Source organism: Mobula hypostoma, chromosome 25 (genome assembly GCF_963921235.1).
Source record: "Mobula hypostoma chromosome 25, sMobHyp1.1, whole genome shotgun sequence".
Classification (NCBI taxonomy): domain Eukaryota; kingdom Metazoa; phylum Chordata; class Chondrichthyes; order Myliobatiformes; family Myliobatidae; genus Mobula; species Mobula hypostoma.
The window spans coordinates 9,433,169-9,460,559 of NC_086121.1; the positions used below are offsets into that span (position 1 = coordinate 9,433,169).

At 41.4% G+C, this 27,391-nt stretch overlaps 1 protein-coding gene across 4 annotated transcripts in view; it reads left to right on the forward strand.

Annotated features, from left to right (window-relative positions):
* Nucleotides 1-27,391, forward strand: part of pex14 (peroxisomal biogenesis factor 14) — a 349,841-nt gene that overhangs the window by 47,435 nt on the left and 275,015 nt on the right. For all 4 annotated transcript variants that reach the window (XM_063033388.1, XM_063033385.1, XM_063033386.1 and 1 more), the window contains one exon: nucleotides 1,831-1,878. In XM_063033388.1, coding sequence (XP_062889458.1) covers nucleotides 1,831-1,878 — 48 coding nt within the window. The remainder of the gene's footprint in view (nucleotides 1-1,830; nucleotides 1,879-27,391) is intronic.

The following is a 27,391-nucleotide window of genomic DNA, read 5'->3' on the forward strand; positions in this document are numbered from 1 at the left end:
TAAAGACCGACAAGTAGCCAATGTGGAAACCAAAATTAAAAATAAATAATACCAAGAACATGAATTTGTTGAGTCCTTGGAAGTGAGTCTAGATTGTGGAATCAGTTTAGAGTTCAGGTAAGTGAAATTATCCACATTGGTTCAGGAGCCTGATGGTTGTAGGGTAGTAACTGTTTAATACCATCCTTAAATACCCCCTTGCCACTTTAATGTTCATTGGCCAGAGGTTCCCAGGAGCCAGTGGTGATGTTATAGTTCCATAAGGAAACTTTGAGCATATCCTTCAATCTTTCAGTTTGTCCATTTGATAACGAAATATAAAGTTATTGTGACAGAGTAATTACACAATTAGCTTTAAAAAGTGACGTTTCAAACACTGTAACCACAATTTAAAATTGAGCAGCTTTTGAATGTCTTTGATATTGATGAAATCACTTTAACTTCAAGGTCAAAAGCAATAAAACCCACAGGAGTTGGTACATTGTTTTGTGCAACTGCGTTAGACATTGCAAATTCCCATTAAGGCCCAGTGCATGGGCAGTTTGGAGAAAGTTGCATGCTTCATTAGACTCCTACTTACTCACACAGGTTGTTGGTGCCACTGGATTTAAAAGTGTAACCATACCCTCTTCCAAGGTCCTTTCACTTTCTTTCTTGGTCTTAGATTAGATAAACACTAAAAGGCAGAAGAAAATAGGCAGGCTATGGTTTTCCTAGCAACTCTTCATTTCCTTATTTAGACATGAAATTCTGCTTAAAATAAATAATGGGAAGCCTCTTGGAATTACCATTAAAGTAGAATTAATCCTCGTTTGGTATCAAAATGTTGAAACCTAACGTGTTTATTCTCACTGCGTCTGGGTAATGTAGAGATGAGTTCTCACTTGTATTTGGCTCATACTTTGGTGATGTCACTGGACCATGTACAAGAATGCTTATTCCCCATTTACTACTGCAGTTAGTAGCCACAGGAAGTGAAAAGATAATGAGCCTTGGTGTGGAGTTTAAATTGTCCCAGGTGGTTCGGGCATATGCTATGGCAGAGTAGTGGTGAGGTGCAAATCTGAAACAAATTTTCCTTTGCTATATTTTCTGACACTGTGTTGTCTTAAGTGGAGAATTAAAGTTTTTTTTTGCAGAAAAATGGAAGAGAACTTTCCTACCTGAATCGGAATCAGGTTTAATATCAATGGCATATGTCGTGAAATGTATTGGTATGTAGCAGCAGTACATAATTTAAAACCTTATTATAATTAGAAATATATATATAAAATGTAATTAAATAATAGTGCAAAAAAAGGAAAAAAGAATGAGGTAGTGTACATGATTCATTGTCCATTCAGAAATCTGATGGTAGAGGGGAAGAAGCTGTTCCTGAATTGTTGAGTGTGTGTTTTCTGGCTCCTATACTTCCTCCTTGATGGTAGCAATGAGAAGAGAGCATGTCCTCGGTGAGGGGGGTCCTTAATGATAGATGTTGCCTTTTAGAGGCATTGTCTTTTGAAGATGTCCTCAGTGCTGGCTGATTCATTACCAAGTTATTAGCAAAAGTTAATAGAACCTGACAGATAGTTGTCAATGTAACAGAAGATGCCTCTACTGTTGAAAGGAAAGAAAATGGTAAAACTAAGGGAAATGGGGTAGACTCATTGTCTAGATTCTAGAGGCAGGTTTCCTGCTCCAATAATACTTCTAATTTTCTACCAAGTACTTCGTCCAGCCTTCACAGAATTATGTTCCTAACTGTAACATGTCAATCAGGATGATGTAGTTCAGTTTACAGGCCATCCTGCAGATGATGCTCTAACCTAATATTTATTCTGTTTGCAGTCAGAGTCGCCTCCAGCGAGGGAGGAAGGTGTGCCAAGGGAGCAGCTGGTAAGTCGTCAAACATTCTCGAAACTGTGTTTATGGAAAGTTTTCATGACAATAGCCTGCTCATAAACACAATGTTTTAGATGAGAAATTACTTTCTCGAAAATTCCACAGAACTTCGAGTCTTTGTTTACCGTGTGCCAATCTGGGTGAAATTGTGTTTTGCATTTGCAAGGGACCAAACAGGCACAGTTGCTTTATCCTACAAAAACAAGTTGTGACGTTATTGAAGTGCCACTGTTTTTTTTATTATTCCTATAAGAAATCCGACTGCCACTGACAAAGTCTGTGTTTACCAACTACCAATTATTTCTTCGGTGTTGCTGCCTTGAAAAACTAAACTCCTGTGGTGAAGGTACTTCCACAGTAATCTAGGGTAGAATTCCATGATTTTGACTTTGTAATGGTGGAGTAATGATTGTATTTCCAAGTCAGAGAGGTCTGCATATGGGATATGTGTTTATGCTCCCTGTATTTATCACAGTAACTGTTAGTAGCCACATTACTTGCTTGGCAGAGCTAAGGTGCTAATGCAATGCCCTCTATTTAAAGTCAATGATTAGGCCCATGTGGAGCTTTGGCAATACTGATTTAGCAATAAGTTATCAGCAATTTTAAAAATATAACCTTTAGATACAGATTGGTGTATTTTTTTTTACTTTCAAGAAACAAAATAGGTTGAGAGATTTGTGTATTCTCAGCAGGCTTCCTTCTCATTATGCCATTGGTGTTTCGGAGAGCATTGAAGGTCCTCCATAACTAGTGGTTATCAGGGCTTCCTTCATCATGTCAGTTAACTTCCTCTCGGTTTTTACTCCTGTCAGTCATGCAACTCCCAGGTGGAGACTCAGGAATACCATTGCACTCGGATGTAAAAGAATTCTTCATTGCTGTTTCTGTAACAATTTTGTTTTACCAGCCAGGGTTTGTTAGTCCATAGCTGAACCCTGAACCTGGAGGGCCAGTGGACCCCTCTTAGTCTGTCCTCTACCCTTTTGACCTGTTTTGCGTGGGGGACCCTGCCAAGTGGCAAAGTTCCAAGGCCTTGACTCCAGCCAACATGGCTTTCCAGGTCTTTGAGGCACACAAGCCTCCAAACCACAACAAGGTGTGGTCCTCTTGGAGAATTCTTAGCAGAAAATGTACCTTTTGCTTTGATCGGGATGTCTTGACATGAAACAGAAGACCAGCAAAAATAGTTGCTTTGCAGCTTTTACAGAAGTCCTTGTCCCAGATATTATGCTAAATCCTCATGAATGGTCTCAGCGTGAAACGTCGACTGCGTATTCCCCTCCATGGTGCTGCCTGAGTTGCTGAGTTCCTCCAGCATTTTGTGTGCTGCACTTTGCTAAATTTCACACTTGGTAACACATCAGTCAGGGTACTGAGTTTAGGCATAGGGACAATGCTGCAGTTATTTAAGTCCCTGGTGAGACCCCATCTGGAATATGGTGTACAGTTTTGGTCACCGTTATAGGAAAGGCATTGTCAAGCTGGAGGGGATGCAGAAGAGATTTACGAGAATACTTCTGGATTAGAGGGCCTGAGTTATGGGGCAAGGTTGGCTACGCTGGATCTTTATTCCCTGGAGTGTAAGAGAACGAAGTGCGATCTCCAGAAGTTTTTAAGTTCATGAGGGAGTATGGATAAGTTAGTCATTTCCTGAGGATGTGGAGTGTAAAATGAGGGAGCACAAGTACAAGAGGGGAGAAAGATCTGAAATGTAATTTCTTTACACAGAGGGTAGTGAGCACTTGGAATGAACTGTTGGAGGAAGTGGGTGAGATGGGTACAATTGCAACATCTAAGAGGTATTTAAATAAGTACATGCAGGGGAGGGGCTTGGAGGGCTATGGGCCAAATGCAGGCAACTGAGACTAGCAAGGAGGATGGGCCAGATGGGCCATAGGGCCTGTATCCATGCTATGACACCTGGAATTTGGGAGATTTGGACAAGCTTAATGGACTTGAATGGCTTTTTCTCTTCAACAAACAAAATCAGAACATGCTAGAAACACTCATCCGGTTTGGGAACATCTGTAGAAAGAGAAACTGTTAATATTTCAGGTCAAACATCCTTTGTCAGAACCTTTTCTCTTCTACTTTCTGTTAACTTAAACTTGCAGTACATCTAAGAAACTGGTTCTTCTGAGAGTATCAGAATCAGGTTTATTATCACTGGCAGGCGACGTGAAATTTGTTAACTTAGCAGCAGTTCAATGCAATACATAATATAGAAGAGGGAAAAGTAAATAAAGTAAAATATAATAAATAAGTAAATCAGTTACAGTATACGTATATTGAATAGATTAAAAACGTACAAAAAACAGAAATACTGTATATTCAAAAAAAAAAGGTAGTATCCAAGGGTTCAATGTCTATTTAGGAATCGGATGACAGAGGGGAAGAAGCTGTTGCTGAATTGCTGAGTGTGTGCCTTCAGGCTTCTGTACCTCCTACCTGATGGTAACAGTGAGAAAAGGGCATGCCCTGGGTGCTGGAGGTTCTTAATAACGGACGCTGCCTTTCTGAGACACCGCTCCCTGAAGATGTCCTGGGTACTTTGTAGGCTAGTACCCAAGATGGAGCTGACTAGATTTACAACCCTCTGTAGCTTCTTTCAATCCTGTGCAGTATCTCCATGCCCCCCCCCCGCCCCCAATACCAGACAGTGATGCGGCCTGTCAGAATGCTCTCCACAGTACATCTATAGAAGTCTTTGAGTGTATTTGTTGACATGCCAAATCTCTTCAAACTCCTAATGAAGTATAGCCACTGTCTTGCTTTCTTTATAACTACATCGGTATGTTGGGACCAGGTTAGATCATCAGAAATCTTGACACCCAGGAACTTGAAACTGTTCCCTCTCTCTACTTCTGATCCCTCTCTGAGGATTGGTATGTGTTCGTTCATCTTACCCTTCCTGAAGTCCACAATCAGCTCTTTCATTGTTGCATTAAGTCTGTTGTTAAGATTTCTGAATTCATTATTTCCAACTTTTGTTGCTTTTCTGAGAATTGATTGTTTACTAATGTGTATCTTAATTGACATTATCTTACATTTCAGCCCAAGAGAATAACAGTTTACTGCAATTAAAAGAAAGTTACGTTAGTAGAGAATTAGGGCTAGGACGTTTATTGTTCAATGATGTACTGAAATAACAGGATGTACTTCGCGTTTGTAATTTTTTCAAGTGGCTAATTTTCATTCATTAGCTTAGAGGTTGGTCTTCTACAGGGAAAAAAAAGAATTTGCATCTTGCCTGGAGGTGGGTACAGATTAAATAATTAATTACTGGTATATTCTTGTGCTTTCTGATGGTTTTTGAAAACAAGACATTGTTAGAAGCTGAGATTTGTTTAACAGCCGTTTTGCCAATTAGCATGCGGTATCCAGGATAGTGAAAGCCCTGGGGCTTTTTAAAGAATAATTCTAAGAAGGTAGGTGCCGCTGGCAAGGCCAGTATTTACTTTCCTTTTATTGCTCTTGAGCTGGTTATGAGCTGCCATCTATAATAGTGGAGGTCCTTGTAGGATGTCCTGAAGGTGGTGTGTTGTCCTTCATTAGTCAGGAGATTGAGTTCAAGAGTTACAAGGTATTGTTGTAACTCTATAAAACTCAGGTTAGTCCACAGTGATGTGTTCAGTTCTGTCCACCTCATAGGAAGAATGCGGAGGCTTCAGAGAGGACCCAGAAGAGATTTACCAGGATGCTGACTGGATTAGAAAATTTCTTGTGAGCGTAGGTTGAGTGAAGTAGGGCTTTTCTCGTTGAAGTGAAGGAGGATGAGAGATGTACAAATGATAAGAGTCATAGATTGAATGGACAGCCAAAGGCTTTTTCCCAGGACGAAAATGGCTAATACGAGGAGGCATAATTTTAAGGTGTCTGGTGGGAAGTGTAGGGGGATGTCAGAGGTTTTTTTTATACCCGGAGAGTGGTGGGTGTGTGGAACGCCCTGCCTGGGGTGGTGATAGAGGCTGATACATTAGGAACATTTAGGTGACTCTTAGATAGGCACATTAATGAAAGAAAAATGGAAGGCTATGTGGGAGTACTGTATCTTGAAGTACAGTACTGTGCTAAAGCCTTGGGCACATATGTATAGCTAGGGTGCCGAAGACTTTTGCACGTTACTGTGTATTATGTCTTTCCATGTTACCAAATAACACTTGATACTACTGAGCTAGTACAAAGAAACACATTAGAATCAATGAAAAACGACACACAAGACAATCAACTAATATACAAAAGACAATAAACTGTGCAACTACAAAGATAAATAATAATAATAAATAAACAATAAATATCAAGAATATGAGATGAAAAAGCCTTGAAAGTGAGTTTTTAGGTTGTGGGAACAGTTGAGTGTTGGGGTGAGTGAACCTACATGATGTTATCCCCTCTGGTTCAAGAGCCTGATGATTGAGGGGTAAGAACTGTTCCTGAACCAGTGGTGTGGGTTCTGAGACTCCTGTACCTTTGTCCTGATGGTAGCAGCAAGAAGAGAGCATGGTGGGGGGGGGGGGGGTGTTCCTTGATGATGAATGCTGCTTTCCTCTGATTGCAGTCCACATGGACATGCTCACTGGTGGGGAGGGCGTTACCCATGGTGAACTGTATCCACGAAGTTTTGTAGGCTTTTCCATTCAAGGGCATTGGTATTTCCATAAAGGACTTGACATTAACACCGCTATTTTATAGTGTGAGTCTGCTTGAATTTGAAGGGTAGCCACTCGTAACGCCTTTTCACTGAGGGGTTATGCACAGGGTCGCAAGCTGAATGTTCAAGTTCCTCACAGTCTCAATAGCAGTCAGGATTGAACACGGGTTGCCAACTAGGCTGGCCATTTGTAACGAGGCATTTTCGCCCACATAACTGCCACTCACTTCTTTCTGTTTCTCGCACCATTCTCTATAAACTCTAGAGACTGTTGTGTGTGAAAATTCCAGAAGATGAGTTGTTTCCAATACTGATCAGACTACCCCATCTGGCAACAATAATAACTCCACTGTCAAAATCACTTAGATCACATTTCATCCCCATTCTTGTGTGTGGTCTGAACAACAGCTGAACCTCTTGACCATGTCTGCATGCTTTTATAGACTGAGTTGCTGCCACATGATTGGCTGATTAGATATTTGCATTAAGGAGGTGTACCTAATAAAGTGTCCACTGAGTCTATGTTGTAGGTCAACGGTAGTAAGAAAAAGAGTTAATCATAAGGACTAGGTTACGCGAGTTTTGCAGTGGTAATTAGAAGTGTAATAGTCTGGAATGAGAAAGATTTTAAAAGTGAAGGGCTATTAGCTTGCATGGAGGAGTATTTTGTTTTTCAGTAACATCCCATTCACTTTTAAAACCTTTCTCATTTTAACAATGTAAAAAAAAATCATAATCTGTAAATCCATCACAAAACCATAATGTTACAAGAGAGGACCTTTGACATCTGTGAACAGAAGAATTGTTGACATTTCCAAATATGGATTTATTTTCATTTATATAGAGATAACTGATAACAAGCCTTCTGGCCCAACAAGCCCATGTTGCCCAATTATATCCATGTGACCTACGACTCTGTACATCTTTGGAATGTGGAAAGAAACTGGAGCACCCAGAGGAAACCCATGCATTCACAGGGAGAACATATAAGCTCCTTACAGACAGCGGTGGAATTGAACCTGGGTTGAAAATGCTGTAACAGCGTTATACTTACTGCTGTGCTACAGTGCCATCCTCCTTAGACTTGAGGAAATTGGATAAACAAACAACTTGTGGCAACTGGTAGAGCTGTTATTTTACAGTGCTTGACAGTAAGGCAACAGTAACTCAGATATTCATGTGTTACAACAGTAGTGTGCAGAAGAGTATTTCTGAATGCACAGCACATCAAACATTGAAATGGATGGACTGCAGCAGCCGAAGACAACACTGGATTCCATTTCTTGTACAAAATAAAGTTCCACTGAGTGTATTGCCTTTGACAACAGGTTTTTTGTTATTTCTCAATTCTATTCATCTGAACACCTTCAGCAGTAAAACCTTTCTGCTCTTTTTTTTTAAATTCACATTATCAATGATTAAAAGCATCCACTTCCATTTTCTTTCTCTATCTTTTGAGAATTGGAGTTAAGAATATTTAGTTCCCCATCTTGCTCTGACTGAACCCAACTTTCTATTAAGTGAACATCATCCCGCAAGTAAACTAATGCTTAGAGTTGCTGACCTCATTTAGGCACTGGGATCTCTTCATCAATCCCATGCAAGTATATAATCTGCAGTACATGCCATATCTTGCATGAGCCTAAAAATAATCAAACTGCCACAGTATCGATGGGCAAGTATTTAAAGAGGGACTTTGCATGGGGTGGGGAAGTTAACCATTAGAAAATAGAGGGGTAAATCACAAACAGGAGAGAATCTGCAGGAACTCAGCAGATCAGGCAGCATCTTTGGAAAAGAGTAAACAGTCGACATTTTGGGCTGAGACCTTTCAGGACTGGAAGGAAATGGGTAGGTCAGAATAAGAAGGTGGGGGGGAGGGGAGGAAGAAGTACAAGGTGATGGGCGAAAGCCAGAGAGGAGAGGAGGTGAAGTAAAGAGCTAGGAAGTTGATTGGTGAAAGAGATAAAGGGCTGGAAAAGGGGTAACCTGTTAGGAGAGGACAAAAGACCATGGAAGAAAGGGAAGGAAGAGGGGCATCAGAGAGGGGTGATGGGCAGATAAGAGAAGGTGTGAGAGTGAAACAGGAATGTGGAATGGTAAAGGAAAGGAGGGTGGGGGCAATTACCGGAAGTTTGAGAAATCGATGTTCATGACATCAGGTTGGAGGCTACCCAGTTGGAATATAAGGTGTTGCTCCTCCAACCTGAGTGTGACCTCATCATGGCTGTAGAGGAGGCCACATAGACTGAAATGTTGGAATGGGAAGTAGAATTGAAATGGGTAGCCACTGGGAAATCCTGCTTTTTGTGGTGGATGGTGCAAAGGTGCTCACCAAAGTGCACTCCCAATCTATGTTGGATCTCACCTATATACAGGAGGCCATGCTGGGAACATCGGATATAGGAGATGACCCCAAGCAGAATCACAGGTGAAAATACAGGGGTTCAGTTACCTATCATAGTTGCACCTTTAATCAACAAGGTGACATTAAGTGAATTGCTCTCCTATATTTACTAAGTGTGCAACAGATACTACTTGGCATTTCTGTTTCCACCTCATCTGATTTTATTGTCTGTACAGTACTTCAGTAAACTTTTCCACTACATCACATCTGAGCCATATAGAAGCTATCGTCTTTGCTGGTAGTTAATTTCTTTAACAAAAACTGTAAGACTCGACAGTTCCCAAACCCTCATGCCATTTGTACTCTCATTATTTAATGAGAACTTTCATTTTACAAGTTACCAATAGGTTTTCTGTCAGTTGCACATACCATACCTTTGATTTACCCAGGAAGGTAACCGTTCAACTTTACTCGCTCCCATCACTGGACTGTTCCCACTGCCTATGGACTGACTTTCACTGACTTTTCATCTTAGGTTCTCAATATTTATTGCTTGCTTATTATTATTATTTTCCTCATTTTTTTGCACAGATCGTTGTCTTTTGCATATTGGTTGTTTGTCCACCCTGATGGGTGCGGTATTTCATTCATTCCATTATGGTTCTTGGATTTACTGAGTATGTCCATAAGAAAATTAATCTTGGGGTAGTATTTGGTGACATGTATGTACTTTGATAATAAATTTACGTAGAACTTTGAACTTCGTATTTTGTTGCAAAATGCCTGAACAAATTGGCTTCATATTTTCAAACTCCACCGCCATGCTGACGGTCATCCCAGATGTTTCACGGGAAGTCGGGAAGTACGTACAAACTTTCTTTCAGAGGACACATGAATTGAACGCGGAACTCCAACTCTGAGCTGTAATAGCTTTGTGCTAACCGCTACACTACCGTGGCACCCCTTTTTCTCCAGGTTGTCTCCCGCGAGGACCTAAACAATGCTATTTGCTCCTAAGAGCATTTTCACATTGCATGTACAAGGCAAATGGATAAATGCATTCAAATTCTTAAATTGGCATGTCCACTGCTCATCACCATTACCACTGTTCACTGTATTCTTTGCTGTAGGTCACTATGCTGCTGTCTCTCAACCAGCAAATCAGAACCCGAACCGGAATCAGAATCGGGTTTAATATCACCGTATATGATGTAAAATTTGTTGACTTTGTGGCAGCAGTATAATGCAATACATAATCATAGAAAGAGACTGTGAATTACAGTAAGTGTGTGTGTGTATGTATAAAATTAAATAAGGAGTTAAAAATAGTGAGGTAGCATTCATGGGTCCAGTGCCCATTCAGAAATTGAATGGCTGAGGGGAAGAGGCTGTTCCTGAACTGTTCAGTGTGTGCCTTCACACTTCTGTACCTTCTCTCTGATGACAGTAATGCATGGCCTGGATGATGGGGGTCCAAAACTCAGTACTAATGTAGCACCTGTAAGCTTTTGTTTCCTTCTGCCTGGGTAAGCAAATCATGGTTGAGCTAGCCACAGAACATCCATTATTGAAGGCACTAACTCTCCACTAAATTATGGTTAATAAGAGGATTTGTTTCTGGAAAATATTTTAAGTGCAACTTTGTTTTTCAAAAAGACTGCATGAAATGCATTATAAATATTTTGGTATGGTGTGTTCCTGTGAGCGAAAAGTACATGTTATTCATTTTTGCCTATTAACTGTATTTACTATTTACTGTATGTTACCTATTCACTGTATTCTTAGTTATTTGAAAATTGCTTGTTTAAAGAAAGACTAAATTGGGCCATCGGTTAATTGGGACAGCCACTTATTTGGGACAACTTTTAAAGAACAAAAACTTATAGAGAAAATAGCCAGCATTCCTTTCATTTATTTGGGGCACTATGCCACTTAATTGGGGCAGAAGGTTGTTGCTGAACAGTTTCTAACTAGCATCAGTCACGTGCACGTTAGATGCTACTCTGTGCTTAGAGTAAACAGTTTTAAATAGAGTCAGTTGCGTGTGTTTGTGTTCAAAAGCGGTGGTTTTTGTCACTAATAGTTGGCAAGAAATAAGAAGTAAGACAATTCAGAGCAGTACTGCAGCTTGTAACATTCAGGCTTAAAGATGCCAGAAATGGCTAGGAATGTAAATGAAACTGTTTCACTACTTCAACAATTTAGGAACTATGAAGAATTTGAAGGTATTGATAATCATCTTGAATGTTACAATGAAACTGAAGATTTGGAGGATGCAATCGTCTGAAGTATTGTGTTAAGCCAGTCCAATATCTGCACTAGGTCTGATTTTGTTCATTTACAAAAGAACACAGCACCGTACACTGGATGAATTCCTCCATCGATAACTATTAGGAACTGATGTGCAATTTTATAGTACTGTAATGGTATTGGTAGTGTTTTAATTTGTTTTGTATTTCATTTAATGCATAAATTATTACTCAGTTAAACAGTAGTTTACCTTTTGTGTACTGTATATTTTTAACTATTTCCATAAAACTTTGGCAAAATGGGATAGCTGCTTAATTGGGACAAAAAGTACTGGTCCCGATGTGTCCCAATTAACCTGAGTCCTTTATATTTGGTTCTCATCCAAATGAACTGGAACCCCAGTTAAAATAGGTGGACAGGGAAGAAGGCCTGTTGAGATATTACTTTAATTAAACCTGGTATTCACACCAGTAAGTCATTCAGTGCAGGCTTGAGTGAAAATAACATCACAGCAGACACATTTTGTGGTCAGCATATAAATCCCAGCAGTACGACAATGCTTGAGGAATGCAAGCAACATTTTTAAGGATTGATTCATGTTACTGTTCCATATGGACACAGGGCTACTATTCAGATTTGTACTTTGGATGCAAAAATAAGTTTTTGTTACTATAACAAGGGTAAAGCACAGGTGAGGTTTTACATTGGTGTAGATTTGGAGACTTGTACAAAGTTTAGTTAGATAAGTACTTGCAGCAGTACACTGAAGTTCTGTGATATAAAATTGGGCCTATAGTATATGAGAGGGGGACTTGTTTCAATGGACCATATGGTGGCTTCCTGTCCAACGTCATGTATTTGTGCAATTAAGAAAATTTATTATTGAAGGATGCCACATGAAAACAATCTAAAAGACTAATGATGGATGTAGGAAGGCCAGCTGGTTCGCTGAGGCTGTCCTATCTGATTGCGACACAACTGAGCCCAATGATCTTCTGAGCAACCTACTCATCAACAGTACAGAGAGAGGCATAAAATGGTGATTCTGTATTAGTCCTAGATTAGCAAAAATAATTGCTGTAGTTTTCCAAAACATTTGAAAACAAGTTCATAGGATTACTGTGTTTTTATTTAGATATACACTGCAGAACAGGCCCTTCCAGTCCAATGAGCCACCGATTTAACTCTAGACTAATCACAGGACAATTTACAATGACCAGCTAATCTACTAACTGGGACATCTTCGGGATGTGGGAGGAAACCAGAGGACCAGGAGGAAAGGCTGAAAGTTTTCTATCCCTTTGCAGCTTTTCTTGTATGCTGTAAAAGAAAAAGTTTTTTCAAAACTTTATTTTATTAGAGATACAGCATGGAACAGATCCTTCTGGTGCAAACAAGCCACACTGCCCAGCAATCTAGCTATTTAACCCTAGGCTAATCACAGGACAACTTACAATGTCTAATTAACCTACTAAATGGTGGAATGTGGGAGAAACCCATGCACTCAATGGAAGGACATATATGCTTATAAATGGCACTGGAATTGAACTCCGAACCCTGATGCCTTAAGCTGTAATAGTGTTGTGCTAATTGCTACTACCGTGGCATTCAAAATTCATAGAGTTGAGCAGAACCTTTGGAAAATGTGACATTGGCTATGATCGGGAATTTCATCCAGCATAAGTGAGCACTCATGATTAAGCTGGTGATTTAATCCATGGGTCAGTCACCCTGCCAAACGATTACTTATCAATATTAAATATTGAGCCTGAGAATGCAACTAAACCACTATTCAACTGACAGTCAAAATAAATGTAAAGAGTTTCCTTCAGGTACTCCAGCTTCCTCCCGCGTTCCAAAGCCACACGGTTAGGTTTAGTGAGATGTGGACATGTTATGTTGCTGCCGGAAGTGTGGCAACACTCACAGCTGCCCCGGCTCAATCCTCACTGATCTGATTTGACGCGAACAACGCATTTCATTCTGTTTTGATTTACATGTGACAAATAAAGCTGATCTATCTCTTCTACAGGTCTCCTCCGCCCCAGAAGAGAATCCTCATGGTTCAAGAACCTGGATCTCTGCCCCATGCACCAGCTCTTCAGCACACATTCATATGTTCTATCTTTCTGTTCCTGGACTCACTAGCATGTGATGTGGGAAGTAATCCTGAGATCACCACTCACTATGTCCTGCGTGTTAGTTTCTTACTTAACTCCATTTACTCATGCTGCAGGACCTCGTTCCTCGTTCTACCTATGTTGTTTGTACCAACATGCACAATAACTTCTGGCTGGTTATTGTCCTGCTCAAGAATTTTCTGCAGCCACTCAAAGATATCCTTGACTCTGGCACCTGGGCGGTAACACACCATCCTGGCATCTTTTCTGCAGCCACAGATGATCCTGTCTGAACAGAATGTTCTGTCTCTTCACTATCAAGTCTCCTATCGTTTATAGTCCTGTCTGACTACACCTTTCCTTCTGAGCCTCAGAGCTCATCACGGTGCCAGAGAGAAGATTATTGCTCGTAACCCCTGAAAGAACATCTCCCTCCACAGTATCCAAAGAGGTATATCTGTTTGTGACAGGAATGGCCACAAGGGAACCCTGCACTGACTGCCTACTGCTGTAATTTCTGATGGTCATCCATCTATCAGAAGCTTGTACCTTGAGTGTACCATTTCACTAAAACTCTTGTTTCATCAGCCTCTTGAGCCCATCTATCTGCACCAGGTCCATCAAGAGCTGCGGCTGGGTGTATTTCCCAGATGTAGTCATTAGGGAGAACATGAAGCCCTTGACTTTCCACGTCTTACAGGAATAGCTTTCCTCGGTCCTAGCTACTACATTGCCTATCCTGAATTAAGGACTAAGGATCAAAAGCAAGTTAAAACCTTACCAATTCTTACCCTTTGCCTTCTCACTGAAACTTTTTCAAAGAGCTACACTCATTCCCAACATGCAAGACAATTACTCCACCCCTTCGTGCTAAAGCCTCAAATCCTCACTATTATACTGGCTACTAAATGGCCACTCCAGTTAAGCCCAAGATATTTTATTGGCTGCTGTCAATTAGGTGTTAACTAACAATTTGCAAATGTGCCTCTTTTAAGCTCCTGTTGAGTGAAGCTCACCAGAAAGTCCAGAGACCTTCCTCTTTTCACACGGCTTGTCAGTGGCATAGTGGTTAGCACAATTGCTTTAGAGCGCCAGTGATCACTGATTGGTTCAATTCCCATCACTGTCTGTATGGAGTTAGTAGGTTCTCCCCATGATTATGTGGGTTTCCTCCCATGTTCATAGATGTATGGTTATGGTTAGTAAGTTCTGGCCATGCTATGTTGATGCCAGAAGCATGATGACACTTGCGACTGCCCAACACAATCTGATGATTGTGATGGTCATTGACGCATTTCACTGTATGTTGCGATGATTTTATGCACTTGACAAATAAAGCTAATCATTATCTTCTTTATCTTTTAAACTCTCGGCCCTCTTACTCCAAGTCTGGTTCCTGTTAAGTTGAGCTTACATTGGACCTGGCTTAATAGGAGTTGTATTCTTTCTTAAGCTTACATTGGACTTCATTGGAAGAGTGTTGAAAGCCATAGACAGGAAGGTAAGAGCGGGAATGAGCTGGAGAACTGAAGTTACAGGCGAATGGAAACTATGCCACTCTTGAATAGAAATCTTGTAAAGCAGTCACCCAGTCTGCATTAGCTTTTTGCGATGTAGAAGAGCGCATCGTGAGCAACAAACTAGAAGAGGTGCAAATCACTGAATAGTTTGGGTTCCTAGCTGATAGGAAGTAACAGATATTTCATCTCCTGCAAGGAAGGTGCCATAACGTAGAGGGTCATTGGTAGAGATGGACAAGCTCTCCTGTGAATTGTCAAGCAAGCAGGCCCTTTGGAATGCTGCCAGTGAAGAGGAAGTGAAGATATGTTGAGTGGTGGAACCTTGCTGAAGATAGCAAAGTTTATGAAAGATCTATTGAGGACGTGCCTTTAGAACAGAGATGAGAAGGAATTTCTTTAGCTGGACGGTAGTGAATATGTGGAATTCATTGCCACAGACTGCTATGGAGGCCAAGTCACTGGGTATATTTAAAGTGGAGGTTGATAGGTTCCTGATTAGTAAGGACGTCAAAGGTTACAGGGGGAAGGCAGAAGAATGGGGTTGAGAAGGATAATAAGTCAGCCATGATAGAATGGTGGAACAGATTCAGTGAGCCAAATGGCCAAATTCTGTCCCTATGTTTTTTAGTCTTATGAATGTAGAAACTGTTGAGGAAGAAAATAATGGTGTGGTGTGGCATGGCAGTGTAGTGGTTATTGTAACACTTTTACAGTGTCAGTGACCCTGGTTCAACTCAGCCGCTGTCTGTAAGGAGTTTGTACATTCTTCATGTGGCCATGTGTGTTTCCTCCCATGTTCCAAAGACGTACCAGTGAATAGGTTAATCGGTCACATGGGTATAATTGGGCAGAGCTTGCTCATTAGGCCAGAAGGGCCTGTTACTGTAGTATATCTCCAGATAAATGAAGATGAGATCCCTTTACTCCAGGAGAAGGATGAGGGAGAACAGAACTGCATTCAGTAGACTTTGGTAACCTGTTAAATATGCAGTCAAGTGGTTCTTTGATCCATCCTTGGAGCAGTGCCACAAGTTTGGGCAGTCCAATTAGTTTTTAACAGTCATTCTTGTCAGGTTCTCACAACACTTCAGATTCTGAGTCTTCTGGTGCAGTGTATCCATTTAAAATCTATTATATTCTTGGAACCAAGTTGAATTTTCCTGCAAAGCCTTTCTGTAGAGACTACAGAATCCTTAATCTGTTACTGTGGATGCAGGTTTCACCGTCAAGGCCACTGTTTAATGGGCCTTCATTATTGCCTTGAATGTTTTATTTTGTAATTAACTTATCCAGTATTGTAATGCTGAACTTTGCAATTTGAATAAGGAGTGTGTGGATGGGGCAGAAGGTGTGGGAACAGCTGCTACAATTTACTGCCTGCATTTTGTAGTCAATTCTTAATCCGAATCAGGTTTATTATCACTGACATGTGAAATTCGTTGTTTTGCAGCAGCAGTACAGTGTTAAAAGAATATGTATGTATATCTACACACACACACACACACACACACACACACACGCACAGCTCCCCCCCGCCCCTCCACCTGAGACTAGCAAGGAGGATGCTGTGGTTGGCATGGACCAGATGGGCCACAGGGCCTATATCCATGCTATATCCTGAAGCCAAGAAAGCCCAGCAGCGTCTCTACTTCGAACGCTGAGAGAGGTCCATCTTCCACCAACCCCCCCCTCCCCCCCCCATCCTCACCACATTCTACAGAGGATGTATCGAGAGTATCCTGAGCAGCTGCATTACTGCCTGGTTCGGAAATTACACCGTCTCAGATTGCAAGACCCTACAGCAGATAGTGAGGTCAGCTAAAGGGATCATCGGGGTCTCTGTTCCCGCCATTACAGACATTTACACCACATGCTGCATCCGCAAAGCAAACAGCATTGTGAAGGACCCCACGCACCCCTCATATAAACTTTTCTCCCTCCTGCCATCTGGCGAAAAATACCGAAGCATTCGGGCTCTCACGACCAGACTGTGTAACAGTTTCTTCCCCCAGGCCATTAGACTCCTCAATTCCCAGAGTCCAGAGTCTAGTCTGACACCAACCCACACATATACATATACATACACACACACACACACACACACACACACACACACACACACCACCCCCCACCCCCACCCCCACCCTGAACACCACTCCACTCCCTTTGCAATTTTTGCTCATTTCTTTCTCAATTCCTGCTAAAACATTGTTTACATTTACATCATTTATTATTATATTGTAATTTGTCCTTAACTGTGCCTATTGTCTTGTTTATTAATTGTTGTACTGTCTTGCACTGTTTTGTGCACTTCATGTAGTCCCGTGTAGGTCTGAAGTCTAATGTAGTTTTGTGTTGTTTCATGTAGCACCATGGTCCTGGAGGAATGTTGTTTCGTTTTTACTGTGTACTGTGTAAAGGGTTTCTTCTTTTATGTTACTGCGTAGGCTAATTTAAATGGCTTCTTGTTAGGTTATAATTAAAATGGCCTTTCTGTAATAATGACTGCGATGTAAGGAGTTCTCTCTCTCTCTACTTGTTTGGGCTATATTATTGATAAGAGAGGGAACGAACCAATTGGGATAGATGTTATTCTTTCTTGTGTGTCTGTAAGCTATTATTTTGCGGGATTTTGGGGCCGAGGGTGAAGTGGGGCAGAGAGAGGAGATGCAATGCTGTAAGCTGGCTGACGGGATGGACCCCGAGCGGGAGTCCGAGGCCCAGGGTCTTCAGCGAGGAGAGGAGACAAAGACAGACTCGTGTGGAGTGTCTGGTCGACCACCGTGGTTGGTCCCAGGTGGTGGGTCGAGGTGGTCGGAGGGAATCGAGTGATGGAAAGAGGACCCCGTTACTTGAGCTCCAAGTGTTGTGCACGAAGTAGTTGAACTTTGATAAGTTTGGTGCATTTTACTTTCCTTTTATATTTTATCTCTATTAATTACATAGTTCCAGTAATATCTATAAAGTGTAATCATTTAATGGTGTACTGTCTGTTATTTGGCGGGGTGGGGTACATCACACAGCATCCACACAAACTTGATTACCCCGTTTGGCGGGGCCGAAGGCTGCTCCCCGTAGACGACAGCGAGTTGAGCGAGCCTGAGGCTTACCAGGGGGCTACAACTGTACCAGCAGTTATGGTTGAAATGACAATAAAAGTGACTTGGCTTGACTCAGTTGCCTGCATTCGGCCCATAGCACTCCAAGCCCCTCCCCTGCATGTACTTATTTTAAATACCTCTTAGATGTTGCAATTGTACCCATCTCACCTACTTCCTCCAGCAGCTCATTCCAAGTACTCACTACACTCTGTGTAAAGAAATTACATTTCAGGTCTTTCTCCCCTCTTCTATTTGATGTCCCTCATTTTAGACTCCTCGGGCAATTACTACCTTATCCATACTCCCTCATGAACTTAAAAACTTCTGGAGGTCACACTTCATTCTCTTACACTCCAGGGAATAAAGATCCAGCGTAGCCAACCTCGTCCCATAACTCTGGCCCTCTAATCCAGAAGTATTCTCATAAATCTCTTCTGCATTCCCTCCAGCTTGACAATGCTTTTCCTATAATGGTGACCAAAACTGTACACCATATTACTGTTCTATTTTCTAAACACCTTATATTCTACCTGGGTAGTTCGATAGTCTATGACTCAATATTATGAACAAGGAATTTTTAGTTATAGGTAGCCCTCTCATTCACTTACGTTCCCCTTTTGTCCCCCTTCCAATCCTTCCATTTATGGCTCCTTTCCTACCTGTAGGCACCTGTCACTCATTCTCCTCCACCTTTACTCTCCTTACAATAGATGCAGTTCACTTATAGGTTCCACCACAACCCCCACCTTGTAAGGTTCTGTTTCCATCTATTGTTTGCCTCTCCCCAGTGGTTCCTATTTCACCATCTTTACTTATCAGATTCCAGCACTTTGTAACCTTTATGCTTATGCTTATCTCCCTCCTAGATGTCTCCAACCTCCACTCCCTTTCTTCCCTCCTTTTTTCCCTTCTCTACCTCCATCATCTATGTGCTACTATCTCACTAATCCACTTCTACCTGGCTTGATCATGCATCATCCTTCACCCTTCTTCTGCACCAACCTCTGGCTCCTGCGTCACCTCTCCCCTTCTTCTCTTTATACCGGCTATCTCCCCTCTCCACTCTCAGGCCTGATGACATCAGCAATTCCTTTCCCCCACAGATTTTGCCTAATCCAGTGAGTTTCTCCAGTAAACAGTACAATTTGTAATCACATCATCAACATCGTTATGTGCTCTGTCATATGATGTAGGTGATCATGGTCTTGGCCATGATTATCTTGGCAAATTTTTCTACAGAAATGGTTTTCCACTGCTGCCTTCTGGGCAGTGTCTTTACAAGACAGGTGATCGTAACCGTACTCTTCAGAGATGGTCTGCTTGGCATCAGTGGTCGCATAACCAGGACTTGTGATATGCACCAGCTGCTCATTGGACCATCTGCCACCTGCTCCCATGGCTTCAGGTGACCCTGATCAGGGTTAAGCAGGTGCTACACCTTGCCCAAGAGTGACCTGCAGGGTAGCGGAAGGAAGGTGCACTTTATACGTCCTTAGGTAGAGGCGTATCTCCCCACCACCCAATGTTATAACATAGGGTGAAAATAAACCTGGGAACACGCAGAAAAGAATGGTAGAAGCTATGATAGTACTTTAAGTAAAGGAATTACAGGATGGGAGAAGTTTGTTGGGGATCACTTCAACAGTTTTAGATGAAGGAAATGGAGAATGTGAAAAGCTGTACGATATTATTTCATTCTTTTATCTATAGCTAACTGATCTAGCAGTGCATAAGCCATCATAGCTAAAGTGGATTGCTAGGAAATTATCAGTAATTTTCAAAAAATAATATTTTGAAATACAATATGAGTAATTTGAGATGAAGTGGTTAGGTGTAGCACATTTGGCAAGAAATGCTGAATTTGGATGTTTTCCTCACATTATGTTGGGTCTGCTGTAGACCAATCAATAAATTCTATGATTAGTCAACACTTTATTCTATTATGTCTACTATATGAATGGTGGAAGCTGAATTGGTTGAGCATTGGTCTTTTTCCATATTAAAGTTCTGGTAATCTTATGTATCGTTGCTTGCAAAACATTCATGTTCAAGTTCTAGAGGTGCCTTCTCAGATCTTTTGAGTTTTGTCATTTATGGGATAGTTGCTTTATACGAAGTTTCAAGCTTATTTCTTGAAGTACTTAAGGTTATTTTCAAGCCTGCTTTTGTATAATCCATAGACATGACTTAGTCTGATTTCCCATCACCCCAGAAAGGCGAGAACCACAAAAAAAACAAATTATTTTTGGGAAAACTTCAAAAAAAACTGGTTCTGTGAGGGTTTTATGATGAAATATCTTTACGGATCTTACAAGGTTAATATGATTTCATTCTTCAGGTTTAAAGTGATTAGGTAGGGTTAAATAAGATGGCTACTGCGTCACGTGGCATGTTGGACCGGAACAGCCTGTTCCGTGCTATACCTATAAATAAAATACATGTTTTTTTTTTAGGAAGCAGAACTTTGAAAGAATTGGGGAAATCATTATCTGTAAAATTTTAGTGGTCAGGAAGGCCAAGCAGTAATCATGGCATTATTGAGAAATGCTGCACAAAAAGCCCATTCTGCCCAGTTACAACCATGTGACTGACTAAGCTACTAACCCGTCTTTGAAATGTGGGAGGAAACTGGAGTATCTGGAGGGAGCTCCAATACTTACGGGGAGAACATACAGTACAACCTCCTTACAGCCAGTGGTAGGAATTGAACCTGTATTGCTGGATCTGTAGTCACGTTATGTTGGCTGCAACGCTGTGATGCTGCCCCAAGCTCTATCCATGATGCCTTGAAAATCCATGTTAGTCTGCTAGCACACCGAGATGTCCCTGGAGGAATACTGCCGACTAGCACGTTTCAGAAAGCGGGCACGTACTGAGGGACACAGTGAAGCTTGGTGCAGCCACCACAAGGGTTTGGTGTGGAAGGGCAAGGGTGTAGGGTTCTTGTGCTACTGGAGAGGCAGGGGCCCCTCAATTATTGTAGTAGTGTACCACCCCAGGGGGCCAAATGAGTGACAACAGAGTTATTGATATGTATGAATATAATAGAACAGTACGAAAAGAAGAAAAAGGCATTGTGTGGTTTATTATTGTAAATACTTCTTTTCATTATGAGTAAAATTAATTTTGTTTACAAAAAATTGTACACCTTGAAAATCAACTAACAGCAAGTACAACTAAGTCCTGATGAAGCGTCTCGAGCCAAAATGTCGACTGTTTACTCTTTTCCATGGATGAACCTGTTGAGTTCCTCCAGCATTTTGTGTGTCAAGTGCAACTAAGAGCAAGTCTTTTGCATTTGTTTACCGTGAGAACACTGAAGATCTTGTCAACTCATGGATGAATCTGGAGAAGGTGAAGCCAAAAATTCCTGAGAGCAGCTTCTGGATCTCTTTATTTTTGGGAGTGCATATAATGGATGAGCTTGCCTGGTCCCTCAACAAAGTTCAAAGTACATTTATTATCATAGTACATATATGTCACCATATACAACTTTGAGATTCATTTTTGTGGATATACTTAATAAATCTATAGAATAATAACCATAACAAAATCGATGAGAGACCATCCAACTAGGGCATTCAACTCAAGTGCAGAAGACAACATCCAGTACAAATACAAAAAGAGGAAATAACAATAATAGATAAATAAGCAATAAATATCGAGACTATGAGGTGAAGAATTCTTGAAAGTGGTTGAGCTGTTCCTGAACCTGATAGTGAGTTCTGAGGTTCTTGCACCTTCTTCCTGATGGCAGCAGTGAGAAGAGAGCATGTCCTGTATGGTGGGAGGCCCTGATGTTGGATGCTGCTTTCTTGTGACAGCGTTTCATGTAGATGTGCTCAATGTTTGGGAGGGCTTTACCTGCAATGGACTGGGCCATATCTGCTACATTTTGCAGGGTTTTTAGATGTCATGCTGAATCTCCACAACATCACCTCTTTGGTTTAAACAAAAAGCACAGCAGCCTCTCCACTTCCTGAGGAGATTGAGGTGAGTGAGGCACCAAACCTCCTCATTTTAACCAATTTTTTTAGGAGCACCATTAAGAGTGTCCTGAAAGCTGCATCACCAAGTTGAATTGCAAAGCATCTGTCCGCAAGTCCCTTCAAAGGATTGCAAGAACTGCTGAGAGGATCATCAGGATCTCACTTCCATTCATCATAGATATTATCGGGAGCACTGCCAATGCAAGGCCCTTAGCATTGTCAGTGATCCCTCTCATTCAACAATCTTGTTGACTTCCCTCCCCTCCCCCCCACACCATCAGGCAGGAGGTACCAAAGGATTAGGACAAAATCTGTAAGGATGGGAAATAGCTTCTTCCCTACTCCCTCACCCCCTCCCCCAGGCTGTGACACAACTGAACTCCTTGCACCACCCAGTTCTCGTCATATATGATAGCATTGCTTTTTAACTTGTGTCATACATGCACCTTAATTTGTGGTAATATTACTTTATTTATATCTACTGTGTTGTGCACCTTGGTCTGGAGGAACATTGTCTCGTTTGTACGGTTAAATGACAATAAACTGTGTATGAGCCTATTCCAGATGTTGTTAGTTTGAAGGAGTAATGATGGTAAACAATGACTGCTATCATTAAAATGGTGGAATCCAGACCATTACTACCTACTTGGCTGACAAGATGGCAATAGATCACTCTGCCGGCAGGGTGTTAATTGATCCTGTAATGCACATCTACACAGTTACAAGAAGCAGCCACAGGCCTAGTGAAAGTTATTTTTATCACCACCACCTCCTTTGAGGCTCAGTACTATATTTATATGATGGATGCCAAGTAATGATGTTCTGTCTGAGACAGCGGCATAAAGATTGCCGTTGTTGAAGTCTATACTGTTCAGCAATTTTAAACTATAAGTAGAAATATCTTGTCACTTAATTTATTGTGCATTCTTTATTTGTAAAAGCAAACCACTTTGCGACTGTGTAGCTGGTGACTACTGTGCACTTAAACCATCATTGCCTGCTGAGGAGTTTTGACTGGTGCTATTGTACTCTGGCCTTTTGTTGAATTTGGCAATTTTTAAAATTCAGTTCAGTATCTGGCTAAGAGAACTTTCTCATTCACCCTTTTGATGCTATGGAACCATTAAAGATGAAAGCAAAGAAGTTGGCTCTTTGCCATTTTGTTTATCCTCAGTATGGACCAAAACTATCTCCCTTTATCACCTTCTTTTGTCTTTGGTCAAATACTAACCTTTTGTTTTAACATGTGCAATGATTTCTGCATTAAGAATCCTCTCCCTTCAACACACACAAAATGTTTGAGGAACTCAGCAAGCCAGGCAGCATCTGTGGAAAAGAGTACAATCAACGTTTTGAACTGAGACCCTTCACCAGGACTGGAGAAAAAAGGCGAGGTCAGAGTACAAAAGTGGGCGGAGAGGAGGAAGAAATACAAGGTAGTAGGTGATAGGTGAAACTGCTAGGGGTAGGGGTGAAGTAAAGAGCTGGGAAAGATTGGTGAAAGAGATAAAAGGGCTGGAGAAGGCGGAATCTAATGGGAAAGGATAGAAGGCCAAGGAAGGAAGTAAAGAGGGAGGAGCACCAGAGGGAAGTGATGGGCGGATAAGCATACAAAGTGAGAGAAGGAAATGGGAATGGGGAATGTTGAGGGGGGGGGGGGGTGCTGCCATTACCAGAAGTTTGAGAAATTGATTTCATGCCATCAGGTTGGAGACTACCTTGACGGAATATAAGATGTTGCTCCTTCAACCTGAGTGTGGCCTTATCCCAACAGTGGAGGAGGCCATGGACTGACATTTTCGAATGGGAATGGGAAGTGGAATTAAAATGGGTGGCCACTGGGAGGTTCCGCTTTTTCTGGCCGATGGAGCATAGGTGCTTGGTGAAGTGGTCTCCCAATCTACCTTGGGTCTCACCAATATACAGGAGGCCACACCGGGAGCACTGGATACAGAAGATGATCCCAGCAGACTCACAAGTGAGATGTCACTTCACCTGGTAGGACTGTGTGGGGCCTTGAATGGTAGTGATGGGGGAGGTGTAGGGGCAGTTGTAATCCTCCCCCTTTCTTAGTTTTGATTGACTAGTCATCATGGACTATTCACAGAGAGAATAACTTTAGGGAAAAAGAGATGTCTTAAATTTCTTCTTGGTCTCTCATTTCCCAGGATAGAAATAGCTAATACTAGAGGGCATAATTTTAAGGTGATTGGAGGGAAGTATATGGGGGATACCCTTCATCAGGCTTGGAAAGGAAGAGGGGCAGAAGCCAGTATAAGAAGGTGCAGGGAAGGGGAGGAGTAGGAGCTGGCAGTTGAGAGAGAAGGTGGGTGAGGGAGGATAGGATAGGATGAAGTGAGGGTGGGGGGAAATGTCAAAATTAACTTTTTTTCCCCACACAGAGAGTGGTGGGTGTGTGGAACGCCCTGCCAGTTGTGGCAGTAGAAGCAGATGCATTAGGGATATTTAAGAAACTCTTCGGAAGGCAGATAGAATAATGGAGGGCTATGTAGGAGGGAAGGGTTGAATTCATCTTGGAGTAGTTAAAAAATCGACACAACATCTTGGGCTGATGGGCCTGTTCTATGCTGTAATGCTCTACATTCTTGCAACTAACTCCTTTAGTAACAAATTTCTCAGCCTATAATTCTTGGAAACTGAAAATGACCATACATTGTCCTGGTAAATCTATGTCATACTTTATCAACTTTTCTATAAAAGTAATCTAGAATTAGACAGTAGTTTAACTGTAGTCTATTTTTCATTGCTCACTTACTCTGTGGTATTTATAAAACTCATTGCTGTTGACCTTTTGGCTGTATCTACCTGCATTCACACATTAATGAATAAGAAGAAAGATAGATTTGCATTTAAATTGCACATATCACTTCCCTTTCAGTTTGTTGCAGATGCTTTACAAGCAATGCAGTACCATTTGAAGTTCAGGAAACGCAGCAGTGAATTTATTAAAGAGGCTTGCTCTCACAACTAGTTTTATATGAGTGATTATAGAAAGATTTTAAACTTTAAGATCTTTACAAGGACAGGTGTGTAAAAAGGGCCTGTAGGATCATTGGGGACTCGAGTCACCCCCAACCACAATCTATTCTAGCTGCTACCATCCGGGAAATGGTACCGCAACATAAAAGCCAGGACCAACAGGCTCTGGGACAGCTTCTTCCACCAGGCCATCAGACTGATTAACTCACGCTGATTTGAGAGAATTCTACGTTACATTGACTATTCTATTTATTATAAGTTATTATAAATTACTATGATTGCACATTGCACATTTAGACGGAGATGTAATGTAAAGATTTTTACTCCATGTGCGTGAAGGATGTAAGAAATAAAGTCAATTCAATTCAATTCAAAAACAATCTTTAAAAAAGATTCGCAAACATGAAAAAATCTGCATATGCTAGAAATTTGAGTCAAAACATGCACAGAGCTGGAGGAACTCATCAGGTCAGGCACCATCTATGGAAATGATTAAACAGACTGTTTATTAATTTCCTTAGATGCTGCCTGATCTGTTGAGTTCCTCGAGCATTTTGTGTGTTCTGCCTTTAAAAAGTGATTATCAGTTTTGGTTATGTTGAATTAAAGTGAATATTGACGAAGATGATACTCTATCTACCTACCCCCAGAATACTTCTTTACTCTAATCCCGTTTTCCTGAATGCTTTTACATCTCTTTGACAAAACTTCTCTTTAAATCCTTTCAGGGAATGTTGAGATTATATTCCTTCTGTATAATATCAAATCTTCCAAATATGCTGATAATGGCTCCAACAGTCATACCTGGCACCCCTAAAATTTATTTTCCTTACAAGCATTTTTTTATATGGTGCGAAATTTTCTTTTAACCCACATTTTAATTTTCTAATAAGCCTCTTCTAACAAATCAGATTGGATACTTTATGAAGATTTAGATTTAGATTATGGGGACACTCAGTCCTCATTTATTGTCATTTCGAAATGCATGCATTAAAAAATGATACAATGTTCCTCCAGTATGATATTATAGAAGCACAAGACAGACCAAGACTAAAACTGACAAAGACCACATAATTATAACATATAGTTACAACAGTGCAAAGCAATACCATAATTTGATAGAGCAGACCATGGGCACGGTAAAAAAAAAAGTCTCAATGTCTCAGTAGCCCCAACATCTCACGCAGACAGTAGAAGGGAGAAACTCCCCCCGCCATGAGCTTCCAGCGCCGCAAACTTGCCGATGCAGCATCCTGGAAGCACCCGACCACAGCCGGCTCTGAGTCAGTCTGAAAACTTCGAGCCTCTGACCAGTCCTCTGACACCGAGCACCATCTTTGCCGAGCACTTCGACCCCGCCCCCGAGCAACAAGCAAAGCCAAGGATTCGGGGCGTTCCCCTCTGGAGATTACACAGTAGCGGCAGCAGCGAAACAGGCATTTCAGAAGTTTCACCAGATGTTCCTCCGTGCTCTCATGTCTGCCTCCATCAAATCAGAATTGTGCACGGCATCCTACCTGACAGATAACAGATATTCATCACCGGAGAGGCCGCGCGCGCTGCGTCACGCCGCCATCTTCTCCTCCTCCTCCTTATTAGATCCATATATTCGAATAATTACATGCTTTTTATTTCTTTAAGTGAACGAAATGCCCATTTACTTCCTCCCTTAATTCCATTTAGGGCCCCAAACAGCCCTTCCAGCTGAAGCAACACTTCACCTGTGAAACTGTTGGGGTCGGCTACTATGTCCAGTGCTCCCGATGCGACCTCTTCTGCATTGGTGTAACTCGGGGTAAATTGTGAAACTGCTTTGTAGAGGACCTCTGCTCCATCTGCCAAGAGCAGAATTTCCTGGTGGTCAACCATTTGAATTTCTATCCCCATTCCCGTTCCAACGTGTTGTTCCATGGCGGTTTTGTTTGCCATGATGATGCCACTCTCGTGGTACAGGAACAATATCTGGGTTGCCTCCAGGCTAACGGCATGAACATCTTTCTCTCCTTCTGGTAAAAATCCCCCCACCCCCTTCTGTCGTCTTCTCTTTCCTACTCTGCCCTCTTTTTCTTTTCACCTACTTATCACCAGAGGGGGGAGATTTAATAGGAAACTGTGAGGCAATTTTTTCATCTAGAAAGTGGACAGTACATAGAATGAGCTGCTAGAGGATGTGGTGGAGGCCGGGTACTGTACATTAACAATATTTAAAAAGGTATTTGGGCAGGTACACATGGATATGAAAGTTTTAGAAGGATATGGGCTAAATGCCGTAAATGGGAGTAGAGTAGATGGGAATCTTGGTCAGTATGAACCATTTGGGCTGAAAGTCTTTTTTCCATGCTGAATGACTGACTGTTCTAGATGAATTTCACCCCAGGTGATGTGGTGTAAATGACCTAGTAGCTCCCATTGAGTTAAACTGTAAGCCATAGGACAAACATTACCAAGTTTAGGATTGGTTAAAAGTTGTGCCATTCTTATTCTGTCTCCCAGTTATGCTGCATCTGGCATCAGTGATGATACTAC